Source organism: Humulus lupulus, chromosome 8 (genome assembly GCF_963169125.1).
Source record: "Humulus lupulus chromosome 8, drHumLupu1.1, whole genome shotgun sequence".
NCBI classification, from domain to species: Eukaryota; Viridiplantae; Streptophyta; class Magnoliopsida; order Rosales; family Cannabaceae; genus Humulus; species Humulus lupulus.
The window spans coordinates 63,080,031-63,093,311 of NC_084800.1; the positions used below are offsets into that span (position 1 = coordinate 63,080,031).

General features: G+C 30.7%; 1 protein-coding gene across 1 annotated transcript; it reads right to left on the minus strand.

Moving 5' to 3' along the window:
* Positions 1 to 3,484: 3,484 nt before the first annotated feature.
* Positions 3,485 to 9,063, minus strand: LOC133797514 (uncharacterized). The gene is made up of 9 exons (XM_062235434.1): positions 8,642 to 9,063; positions 7,672 to 7,805; positions 6,791 to 6,946; positions 6,542 to 6,647; positions 6,005 to 6,187; positions 5,309 to 5,474; positions 4,683 to 5,008; positions 4,226 to 4,315; positions 3,485 to 3,862 (listed from the first exon to the last, which is right to left on the minus strand). The coding sequence occupies exons 2-9, from the start codon at positions 7,684 to 7,686 to the stop codon at positions 3,795 to 3,797; spliced, it is 1,110 nt and encodes a 369-aa protein (XP_062091418.1). The 5' UTR covers positions 7,687 to 7,805; positions 8,642 to 9,063; the 3' UTR covers positions 3,485 to 3,794.
* Positions 9,064 to 13,281: the final 4,218 nt, after the last annotated feature.

Sequence of the window (13,281 nt, forward strand, 5' to 3'; positions counted from 1 at the left end):
CCACATCATCAACAAAACACAAGTGAGTGAGTTGTAATTCCGCGCATTTTTCCTAAAAAAGAAAGTCCTTTCCCCTCGCAATTTTTTCAGGATTCTAGACAAGTACTCCATACCTAAAACAAACAACAATGGTGACATTGGATCCCCTTGTCTAAGCCCCCGAGTAGAGTTAAAAAAACCATGCAAAGCCATTTAGCATAATTGAAAATTTAGGAGTTCTCACACAAACCATGATCAGCTGAATAAAGTGATGAGGAAATCTAAAAGCTACAAGCATTTCTTCGAAGAAATCTCAATCCAAAGTATCATAAGCTTTCCTTAGATCCATTTTCATAAGGCAATTCGACTTACCTCTTTTCCTCCCATAATGTCTGACTAAATCTTGACAAATCATCATATTATGCTATATATCTGCCTTTTCCCGCAATCAGATTTGGCAATACCTTTCTCAGTCTACTACATATAAGCTTAGCAGCCACCTTGTATATCACATTGCAACAGGAAATAGACCGAAAATAGTTTTTCTATTTTATTTACCCCTATTTAAGCTTGATATTATCTTGATTACCGGAGCTATGTTTCCATTCACAAGGGCTAAATATATTCTCTTTTATTTTATCTGACATGTGATATTTTTTACTAACTTACAGTATAATACAAAATAGGATTTTTAGCGGCAAAACTACCTAATATTTTCGCAGTGTTCCACTTTTACACCGAATCTTTTTTTTTAGCGGTGAATATACCCAAAACCACTAAAAATGTCTCTCCGTTACTACCAACTTGTTAACATCGTTAATGGTGCTTATATAGCATTGACGTGTCATGACAGAAACAAAGTGTCACTGCCACATCATTGACATATAATTATTTTAAACAAAAATTAATTTAAAATAATATTTAATAATAAAAATGAGTAAATATAATTAAAAAAATAAAAAAACAACCATAAATTACTACCCCACGTCTTCCTCCACATTCCCTACGTTTCTTCTTCTTCTTCTTCTTTCTTTTTCTTCTCTGCCCAGAATTTCTCAGTCCCCACCCCTATTTTTTGTTCTTTTTGTTCTCTTGCCCAGATCTTCTTCTTCTTCTTCTTTCGGCACAGATTTTCTCAGTCCCTTTTTATTTTCTTTTTCTTTTTCTTCTTTTTCTCTTGCCCAAATCTTCCATGCCTTTCTTCGATCTTCTTCTTTTTCTTCTTACTTCGCCCAAATCTGGACCCAAGAGTGAGAGACAGTGAGAGATGGAGAGGGATAGACACAGTGAGAGAGTTTGAGATGGAGAGGGAGAGATGCAAATGGAGCTTAATCATTATGGATGTTTCGATGTTGAGAAAGTTTGAGAGAAGAAAAGAAAATCTGAATTTTTTCTTTTCTAATGTATATATATGAGTTTAGATCTTATTTGTATGAATTTGGGTATTTGTTTATCAATGATTTATATGAATTTGTGATTATACTCTCTCTTTGTACAAATTTTTTTTTAATTTTATGTTTTGTAAGCTAGAAAATGAGAGAAAAGGTATGAGAAAATAGGGGCCTGTTTGGCTTTGTTTTCTGTTTTCTGTTTTCTGTTTTCAAAGTTGTGTTCTCAGAATTGAGAACAAAAAACAGTTTTTGTAGTTTTCAAAAAACAAGAGATGTTTGGTTAATGTTTTCTAAAAACAATTTTTTGTTTTTTTTAATCTTAAATAAAAAATTAACAAATATATTTACAAAGATAAAAATCTTTTTAAAGTTTGTAATAAATAATGAGATAAAATAATTTGAAAGAAAAATGATGAAAAATAAGGAGTGAGAAAATTTGAAGAAATAGAAATTTAGAAGAGAGAAATTGATCGATGCAAGAAAAAATGAGAGATAATGCAATGAGAAAGAAAGTGAAGAGAGAGAAGTGAGTAGAGAGAGAGGAAATGGCGAGAGAGAAAAAATGATGAGAGAGAAAATAAGGAAATATTAAGTGATGAGAGAGAAAGTGAGGATATAGTAAATGATGCAAGAGAAAATAAGGAGATAGAAAATGATGAAGAAAAAAAATAGCAAGAGAGAAAGTGAAGAGAGAAAATGTAAGGAGAGAGAAAGTGATGAGAGAGAAAATACGAAGAGAGAAAGTGATGTGAAATAAAGTGAAGAGATAGAAAATGATGTGAGAATAAATTATGTTAGATAATAATAATTAAAAAAGTTAGGTGAGAAAAAAATATATATAGACAAAAAAAATTTGAGAACAACAGAAAACAACTTTTTGTTGTTCTCAAAATTTTCTGTTTTTTGTAACTTTGTTTTTAAAAATTGTTTTATGAAAACAACACCAAACACCCCCAACTTGTTTTCAAAAAACAGTTTTTAACTTTTAAAAACAAAAAACTGTTTTTTTAGTTAAGGAGTCAAACACCCTCTAGGATTTTTGTATGTTGAAATGTTTGATAGGCTAGAAACTTAAGGAGAAAGTGTGAGAAAATAGCAAGAAAGTGAAGAAATTATTTTATTGTTATCATAAATAATTTTTTATTGTTTGGTAAGCCACGTCAAGTCACATAAGATAAATACTATTAACGTTGTTACCAATAGGGTAATAACAAAGAAATGTTTTTAGTGGATTTGGATATATTTAGCGCAAAAAAAATATTAAACTTTAAAGTAGAATATTGCGAAAACATTTATTTTCGCCGGTAAAAGCCCTATAAAATATAAAATATTTAACTATGAAAGATATGCATCGTAGAGACATGAGTGCAAGAGAACAAAAAGGATAGTATTTCTAGTACTCGTATATATTATTACATACTATACTTGTTCTTTTAAAAACGTGGTCAGACATGTGTGCTCCACAATAATTTAATAAAGGTAAAGATTAACCTTATCTTTACAATTTGGGCATTAGATAATTGGAAATTAGTGCAACCGGATTATATTTGCTATTTTTTTTTTAAGAAAATAAGGCGTTGAATGTTTTTCCTTTGTATGTTTGTCTCTTATCTTGTTCTACCGTACCATGGGATTCATAATTAGGCAATTTTTAGTGCTAAATGACAATGTTGCTCTATTAGCTCATATTATTGTATTTTGACCAACCCAAAAAAGTTTATGTTGGTTAATGCATACACGTATATAAAGAGAGAGCGACACTTGGCCTTTCACTATTCCATTTTAGTCTATATGGAAGAGAATCTTAAAAATATCTACATAATTTCATTCCAATGTGGATTTGATTTGAGGCCATAAAGAGGTCACAAACAAACAAAATGGTATTATTTATTGTTAACAAGCTTATGAGTTGAGAGACCAGCTCTCACATGAACAAACTTATGCACAAGAATTTAATGGAGAAAGGGTCAAAATTTTGTTACCCTGCACGAATCATGATAGTTGGAATCAAATTAATAAAATCAGAGCAAACTGTATTGAGTTTAAAACCAATTTGTTTAGGTTTAAACTATGTCTAGACTAGAGATTAAAGCCTCTAACAACTCAAATTGATCTTTTCCCAGAAGGATACTCATGACATACCTCGTATGCGATGTTAATTAAAATTGTTGAAGTACAAAACTAATAATTATATGATCCTCAAGTTGTTCTGAGAGAAAATTAAGAACTAACAATAAAAACTACACTGTCCTACTTGAGTGCTATTACAGACCAAAGCGGCTATATAGCAGCCAGCTAAGGTGCAAAAGTTCAAATTGATGGTATAAAAAACCCAATAAGTCGACTAATTTATTGATGAGATCTAACTTGTTCCTATACTGACACTACGGCGAAAGCCGAAAAAGGAACATTCCTTGCCTTCTCTTAGCTTCTCTCCTCGTCTGATTGGGAGGATGGAGGCCCGGGGACAGAATCGGCGAAGAAGTCCTCAACTGTCATAAAGAAAGAATTAATTAGATAATGACCAACAACAACACAGCTGAAATGTTGTAGAAACATTCAAATTCAATAATGGAAAGCATATCTGAATTATAAAAAATAAAAAAAACAAAGCAAACTTGCAAGGGTAACAACACTGTTGGAAAAACCAAATTTAAACTAGGGTAAAAAAACTTGGATGTTATTTATGTTAAAACAAGCCCAATAAAACGACAAAGGAACTGTAATTCTACTCTGCATGGCAAGGCCAATACTAAATTTAGTACTTCATAGTCAGCATGTTTTCCCCTTACTGATGACAAAAGCACTAATGTGCAAATTTAGAAGTATGAGACAACATAAGCTATAGAACTTACCTATATCATCTGGCTCTGGAGAGTCTAATAAGATGTCAGAATCGGATGGAAGAAAAGGAGAACCAGGATAGTTTCCCAGGGCTCCTAAGTCTGCAGAAGTATCAAGGTATTACAGATTAATAAAGCCTCAAATTGCATAAACAATCATGCTACAGCAGATTATGGTTTTGATCTGTTTAGATGAAATTGGAGCTACATGATTTTTATGAATTTAAAGTTACAGAATCTATTTAATTCTTATAAAAGTAACAAATATTGGGCATGGTAAGAAAACTAGTATTAAAAGATGGAAATTCAATTATAGGGCACTAAAAAAAAAATTACTTTTCACAGTTATATCCCATCCTATAGAAAGGTCATTTTAAACACAAAGGTTGAAAAGAGAAACAAGTTTAGTCCCAAACTTACAGCTATATAACAAAGAAGACTCGTAAATGACTTTATCACTATATATTACCTCCCAAATTTGATAAATCTGCTGTAAGATCTGATAAGCTGAAATTCCACTGAATCTGATCAAGTGGTCTTAGGGAATCTCGAGAATTTCCAGGTCCTCCATCTGGTGCAAGTTGCAACCCTACTGAACTTGCTACATCAGATGTGAATGCCGAGTCGAGAGCTGATGTATCTACTCCCATACCTGATATTTCTGATGCCGTGAATGGGAAGTGACCGCTGGATGCCACTGATGTAGGACTCATGGCCATCTCTGACATGGAAGACATTGCACTACTTGGGGGAATAACAGGTGCCATATCACCACCACTGCTGTCCATCAACATACTTTAACAGCGAATCAATAACAAAAATAGCTGCAATTAGAACTTCTACCATGCAAAAAGTAATACAAGTGTAAAAATTTACGAGGCAGAATCATCCAACTATTTAGTGTAGAGTTTTAAAGCAATAGTCAAGGGAAGATGGGAAAGAGCAGGAAAGAAGGAACAGAGACAAGTCCATTTAATTAGCTTATCTTAAGAAGGATAAAATGACAGAGTCAAATTGCTTTTTAAAAATTCAAGAGACTAACACCATTGGGTAACAAGTAACTAAGAAGAAAGAATAGAATATAGAAAGTCTTACTCATTTCCAGAGTTCATCCTAATAGGATGATAGTTGCTTGGTGCAGGGACACCATTAACCACGTGACAGTTTGATATTCCACAGTTCATTGAGTCGAGATGAGGTTGACCTGTGGCTGGCATTGGAGGCTGTGGTAGAACAGGGTATCCCATGGGCAAGTTGTTAACTGCACTGTGAACAAGTGGCGGTAAATAATAATGAAAAATGTAATATCAGAATGCATTATGACAGAAAAACACTGACGCAGAAAACAAAATAAGCAAGGAATTTCCATCGAGTAAGATGACGCTATAAAAATAATATGTCAACATTTATTGAGGTCAATAAAGAAAATCATCATCAAGTTGTAATCACAACGTGCTACTTCTAGTGAATAAAGTTCCTCAAAAAGTAATTTAGACAAGTAAACACATACAAATAAACAAGGTATAAAAAAGAGTGCTGGCAACACTCTTTTCACATTGTCTTATACTTACTACTTGATAAGTGGAAAAACAGATAATGTCAAACAGTAAGGGTAAAAAGATAGCGATAAGAAAAGTAATGTTAGCACTCCTCTAATCTAACAACTTCAGATCTAGGAGTAAAGCAGACTTCTTTTTTTCATTTGTAATCTCACGTTTCTTCAAATTATGATATTGATGACAGTGCTGATTTCTGCTTTTAGACTATGATATAGGTAGGATGAGAACTTACCAGGCATTGGATGGATACCATTTTGCATAGGGGCCAATGGAACCTTTTGTGGCATTGGGTACTTCATCAGATGATACTGGTGTTCTAACAAATGATTGAACAAGACAATTTGTCTTTTTAATTTTAATCTAATATAATATGCTCTGAAAAAATCGGCATTTTCTTCTTCCAACTTCTGCCATACTGAAATGACAAAAAAAGTATATAAATAACTATCAGTACCTGCTATTGATACTTAAATGAAGGGGGGAAAACAAGAACACACAATATTTTATGCATCAATTAATCTTAAAAAAAATGTCACGATAACTGAATTAGAGAATTAGTAACCACATTCAGTATGGGGAGCAAGTATGTCATCTTTGACCGACAAATTTGCAAGCAAAAACATAAGAATAAAAGGGGAAAAATGAACAAAAAAAGGTTACAGTCAGGGTTCCCTTCTTGGGATCTTTCCAATAATATGATTAGAATACGTACTTAAAAAAGCATGATAAATGGCAATTGAGATTTATAAATATGTTTCAAAATACCTACCTAATGATGTAAATCCAGGTTCAATCCTTGCACGGGTCAAGAGGGTTTTCACCACCTCGTCTCTATTCATGTACAACTGTAAACATCGTTCTATTAAATTCTGGACCTGTAATAACCACATCATAGAGAACTATCAATACAAAAATTACAACAAAAAACTAGCTACCTCCTGAATATACAAAGTACTAAACAGGAGAAGAACAACATGAAATGAAGAAACATAGAAATTGATGTTATTGAGAGGCTTACAAGTTCAATATCTTGGCGTGAAACCTTCTTACTTTCATTACTTGGAGTGGATATAGAAGCGGAATCTGTTACTGGTGGCTCGGTTTTGAGAATCTGCTGTTGATCAGTATGGGAATCGTGCGAAACTTGGGAAGCTGATGGTACTTCTTGTGTGTTCTGTGATAATAAAGGGTTGTCATTTTAATGACAAGTAATGTAACTATAAACAAAATATTCAAAGTGTTTTGTTCTCTCTTCTTTCATTTTTTGCTTGCCGAAAACTAAGCAGAGATGACAAGTATCCATTGAAAGGCAACAAACTGGATTTTACAAACCCTCATCTTTTTCATTAGTTTCACACAAGTAGTCAGTCAAAATACTGCTGGATTATTTTTTAAATCTACTAATTAGAAACTACACCACATTTTACAAAGCTTCAATGTACTCTATATGCAAATATTAATACTCGGAAATAAGTCCAACCCAAGTTATTATAGAATTCATTTACCAACTTAATTAAAATAAACTATAATCAACATCAGTTTGAGTATAATGCCTGTCCATCACAACACAATGCAGTGATCTGCAGAAGCCAATTGTTGGTGGTAGAGGGGAAATAATACAGTTTGCAGTCATAGCACCACAGCAATAGTAGTCATAGACATTGGAATGAATAAAAATTTATAGACATCTTCAAAAGTACAAAAAGCAGTAAATACCATTTCATAACTTTTGGTTGGGGGAGACAAGTGAGAAAAAGTCATGGCATCACAGAAGTTTAAGGCAATACAAGTAAAATATTTGACATCAAAAGAATAATTAACAAACCAAAGATTGATAAGAAAAGTGAATGTATATTACAAACAATAGAGAAGCGTTAAGGAGAATTATTAAACCAAAACCTGTAAGGACTTCATTTCAGCTGAATGGAGGCTGGCCACATCTCTTTCTATAGATCTGGTATCCGTCTCCAGCAAAGAAAGTGGACTCTAAAGTCAACTTTTTTGCAGTACTCATAAAGTGAGGCAATATTAACCTGATGAGTCAATAATCGAAATTATAACACAAACATGTATACTTCTAAAAAATCCCACAATGAAAAACATAGTTTTTCTAAAGAGACAACTTCACAATGCATCGCACAGCTTCTTAAGTAGCTGACCAACTTCATCTAATTTTCAACACCCTTAGATAAAATAAGCTCAGTTAACATTATTTGAAATCTCAACCTAGCTACTTCTTATTAGCATTGAAAAACACTGATACTCCACACACAAAAACAAAGCCTCTTTTGCTGTAATACAATTATAAGTAAAGAAGTCTAGTCGACGCAATACACATCAACGGGTAAGCTACTGTGGCATCATTCCAATGGAGTCAATGTTGCCCACTTCAAGAAAACCCCTTCTCAAAATCTTTTGAACTTTCTGGTTCAACAAACAGAAAAAAATATCCAAATCTATTTCGGAAAACTCTCAATTTGCCATACTTATCCATAGAAACAAAGCCAAGCTCTAAGCCACCGTAAGTGGCACGTGTTTAGCTTAATGTTGCTTTAAGCACAGAATAATTTAGCAACATGAGAGCATTCACAGATGAAAAGAAAATAAAAAATATACACATACATAAATTTCACCCAAAATAACTACAAATATCTGAGTCAAGCTTTATATAACCATATGGATTCCACCAGATCCCACCCTAATTTACTAATCGTACAATATCAGATACGTGCTTAACGATTTAAAACATTATCGAAAGTAAATAGCTTTCAGTATAAGAAAATACATGTTTTTTGGAAAAATATATATGTATATATCAGTTCTACAACAAAAACAGAGGAGGAAAATATAAAGATCTAGCAAATATTACCTCAAACCCAGTTTCTAAACCTCACAAGTCTGAACGAACAAGCTTTATTTCGACGAATTAAGAAAACACCCAGTTCCTCTTTCGAGCTGAAGACTAGGAAAAATATCAAACGGAGACCAATTTCGAAGACCCAATAAACGTTATAAGAAATTTTAAATAAATAAAAAAAGGGGGAGGTCGAAAGACTGAATCATTCAAATGTCAAGTGAAGGCTCCATTAAAGGTCCAGCTTTTGCTGATACACTGAGGATATTCAAAACAAAATTAGAAAGGAGATTCGAGAATAGCAAGTCGGTGACCAACAACATGACATTATTTCAAAGGAGCTTGTAGAACGAGTAGAAAAGACAGAAAATTAAAATAAAATAAAAAAATGGTTTCACCGAACTGGAAGGAAAAGGTGTTTGGCTTTTATATAGAGTTTCTATTTTCACAGAAAATAAATAAGCTGAAACTTTCTCAAAAGGGAAAACCTTTTCTCGTTGATGAATATAAATTACTAATTCTTGGTCAACTTTGCACTCTTAAAATATCCAAAAAGGAAAAAACTTTACTTGCTGTAAATACCATAAATACATATATATTTTTTGAAATAAATAATAGAGTTTTCGTAATTATTAACGTAGCGATATTAATATAATTAAATTGATAACGTAATAAGAGAGGAAAATGGGCCTCGGGGGCTACGCCTACGCCGCTTCGATTTTTTACAGCGTGGGTATTGGGTTGGGTACGTAACGTAGGTTAGGCTAAGTTCAAAGATCGTAAAACAAATCAAGACGTACGGATATGTAGTAATTATTAAGCATAGTCATGGTGATTCACAGATGACACAGACTCTGACTTTCTCGACTCACGAGAAAGTCGCTGAGTATGACCTAATACCCTATACCTCATTGCCCAAACTCTCCTCACATATCATACCATACCAATTTCCTACTTTTATCCAACAAACTATTTGCTATATACAGTAAAACAACAATAATTGTATAATATAGTCCTAAAAACTTTATACCGGAAGAATTATAAATAGAAATAATGTACATGTTGTAATAAGTTTAGTAATGCATACATGGTGGAAAATTGGCGGAGAATGCTCATTTAGTTCTTCTCGTCTCTATTTATATTTTTAAATTTTGTTCTTGCCCATCCTTACTTATTCTCCGTTAAAAGTGGAATGGGAAATCTTCTATTGAGGTAGTAAATTCTCACTGCACACATTTATTTAAAAAATAAATTTTAAATTAAAATCGTATATTATCTGTAAATTAAAATATTATACAATATTTATTATTTAAAATATCAAATATTATCCTACATAAAATTTAAAGTATTAAAAAAGTTAATACTGTACTACAATAACACATAAAAAAAAAATATAAAATACATAGAAAATATTATAAAAAATTAAACAGGGGCCCATTGGGGCGGGGAGTGTTATCTCTGTCCCCGTCCTATTTAACATTCAAAAATTGAAAATTATTCTCGTCCCCGCCCCGTTCCCCATTTAGATGGGGATTTCCTGCTCCATTAGGAACGGGTTCTCACGGGACCCTGTTCCAATAGGAAAAATGTGCATCTCTAAATAAGTTATAATATTTCTTGTTCATGCTTTTAGAAAATATACATCTCCACATAGTAATAATTGACTTAATATTAAATAATATGTATAAATAGTCTATCTTTTACATACTAAAAATTCATAATAAAATTAATTATCAATTTAGACTTATAAAATAACTTTGTATATTTTTAACATTATATAGATATGTACATTGTAGGCACAACTTTGTCGTTTTGGTTTGTCAATGTTTTACATTGAATTTGAAATATTTTATTTATTTAGAAAAAAAATATTCAAATATAATAATGTTAGAGATGTATATATTATACCCAATGGAAATGGTAAAACCAAATATACAATTATATGCAAAAGGTTACAATAGACAATATGATAGAAAAATAAGATTACAACTTAATAACCAAAATATAAGTAAATGTAGAAATAGAAAATAGAAGAAGATAAGACAAAAGCAATAGTAGAAACAAGAAATAACAAAAACCATAAGCAAAACTCTCTCACTTATACAACCAAAGTGAAGAGTATTGGGGATCACCAACTTGAACAAGGTTTACAACTATTGTCCAGAAGTTTATTTCCCCTATCTCAAGCACTAAGGGATTCTCTCAATATTGGAAATAGCTCTCTGTAATAAGCATTTTGATGTATTTTTAGCCAAGTACTTTAGTGGATAGAAATAAAGTTGTTTCTTACAAGTGATCAATAAACTCCTATTTATAGAGTTTGAGAAACCCTTTGAATTTCAAATTCCACCAACTCCATGGTTGTTACCAATATTTAATTAGATGGTTGTGGAATTAAATTGGAGATTTGAGAGTTACTTGGAGTATTAGTACCGTTCAAATTGGAAAGAAAATATAGTTTTGGCTGTCAGCCTCACTGACCGCAGCCAGAAGTATCGCCCACTAGCCTCTATCCCCCAGGTCGCGGCCAAGGAATATCAGTGGCCGCGGCCACAGCCCATTTTCAGCACAAAAACTCAATTTTTCCAAAATGTACCAAATCATTTCTCACATGATTTTGTAACCTCTAAACACCTAAGGAGAGTTAAAAACATGTCTCTAACAGCCATATTTCATAGCGACTTTGTGAAATCCAGACTAAAATGTGTAATACACAATCTACACATTATTGGGTAATATTTGAGAATTACAAATTTATAACTCCAAAATATGTCATTTTTGGACACACACATATGTCCAATTTTGTGACTCTCAATAATATGTTACAATATGTGACAAATCACATTATTTAATCTAACTTTATATTATTTAAAATAATATAACAAATAATATTACACATGTATATAAAAAAAACTAATAAAACATTTGTAACTCAATAAAAAATTGTCTCCGGATATAGAGCTTACCTTTAACTCATCTATTGAAACCTTATTTTCATTATTAAGTGATTTTACCTTAATTATTGGAATTGTTAAGAAAACAATAATACTTACACCAAAAATATATACCAAAATATTTTATAGATAATCACATTATCTCAAAATAAAGTCTATTATTTAAAAAAAAAAATAGTACCACATTAATGTATTATAATATTTGTATATATTTTAGATTCACATATCAATACTCTTAACCAAAAAGAATACCCAGCTACATTATATATTATACGGTTTATGCTTTTTTGGACTTTGTATTTTTTCTCATTACCTGTTTGGATCATGTGTTTTGACAAATTACTTTTTGAACCCTATGTTTTGTAAAATAGTTAAAATATAACCATAAACTCAATTTTGATGAAGAAAAAATTGAATATAACAACACAGTTTTTAAGCAGAATGATTTTATTTTTGTTCTGAATTGTTATTTTGGTAAATTATTTGTAATTTTAGTTGAAAAAACATTAACCAAAATCGGGTTTAGGATTCTATTTTAATTATTTTGCAAAACATAGGGTCCAAAAAGTAATTTGTCAAAACACAGGGTCCAAACAGATAATGAAAAAAAAATACAGGGTCCAAAAAAAATATAAACCCTATATTATAATTTTAAAATATGTTTTCATATTTTATTAATTAGAGCACGGCACCCTTTTTTATTTTTAAAAATATATCACCAATTTATGTTTGCATACTTATTTTTACAATTCATTGTGCATATTTTTTTCCATTTTGTATATAATTAAATTTTTATATTTTTATAAATACAAAAAAAAATGAAAAAAAAACATATATTAATAAAAAATATTTAAAGAATAAATAGTATTCTATATAAAATTTGTATCTTTTTACAATGTCAAAGAGTGTTATTTTAACACCATTTCTCTATATTATAATAAAATACTACTTTAGCCTTTAAAAAAAATTACAATGTCAAAGAATGTTATTTTGACACCCTTTATAAATAAAAAACTCGATTTTATAAAATTCTCTTGCAATTAATTATTATTTTTAGCTTTTGTTTAAAAAAATATATTACTTTTAAATAAATTTAATTTTAATAAGATAATAATATCTTTTATTTATTTACTAAAAATTATATTATTGGTTTTTTATTTAAGAATTTTTTTTTATAAATAAAACAAAATAATTTAAAAACAAAACATTATTATACTTTTAAAATAAATTTTCATTCTCACATTATATTAAATACGTTATTTGTAAAAAAAAATTGTTTTCATTTGTAGGAATATAATTTTATTAAAAATAAAATAAAATAATTTCATGTTTTAGTTACATATATTATTTTTATTAGAAATACAAACTTTAGAAAATATAAAAAAATAATTTTACTTAAACAAAATAAAGTATTGGAGTATTCTATGGTAGAGGCTTCAAAAAGAGCATCATCGTGTGACTCTTTTGTATTTCCGACCCGTGAATAATTTTCGACGCAATTTTTTTTAATGGCCGTGTATATTGTAGTTATTTAGAGCATCCTACAAATTTTCAGAAAATTCCGCATAATTTACAGTGCCTAAAATTAGGTTCAAACATATTATTTTCTACTCGTATTAAAAATTAGTCACTCATGCAACAACATGATTTTAAACTAGTTTTCGGCACTGTAAATTATTCTAAATTTTCTGAAAATTTGTA

Excerpts from the sequence above, each read along its gene's own strand:
- LOC133797514 (XM_062235434.1), bottom strand. Across the intron at positions 5,009-5,308 it reads AGGATGAACTCTGGAAATGA|TATGTTGATGGACAGCAGTG; the intron begins GTAAGACTTTCT and ends TCGCTGTTAAAG. Across the intron at positions 3,863-4,225 it reads TCCAGAGCCAGATGATATAG|TTGAGGACTTCTTCGCCGAT; the intron begins GTAAGTTCTATA and ends TCTTTATGACAG.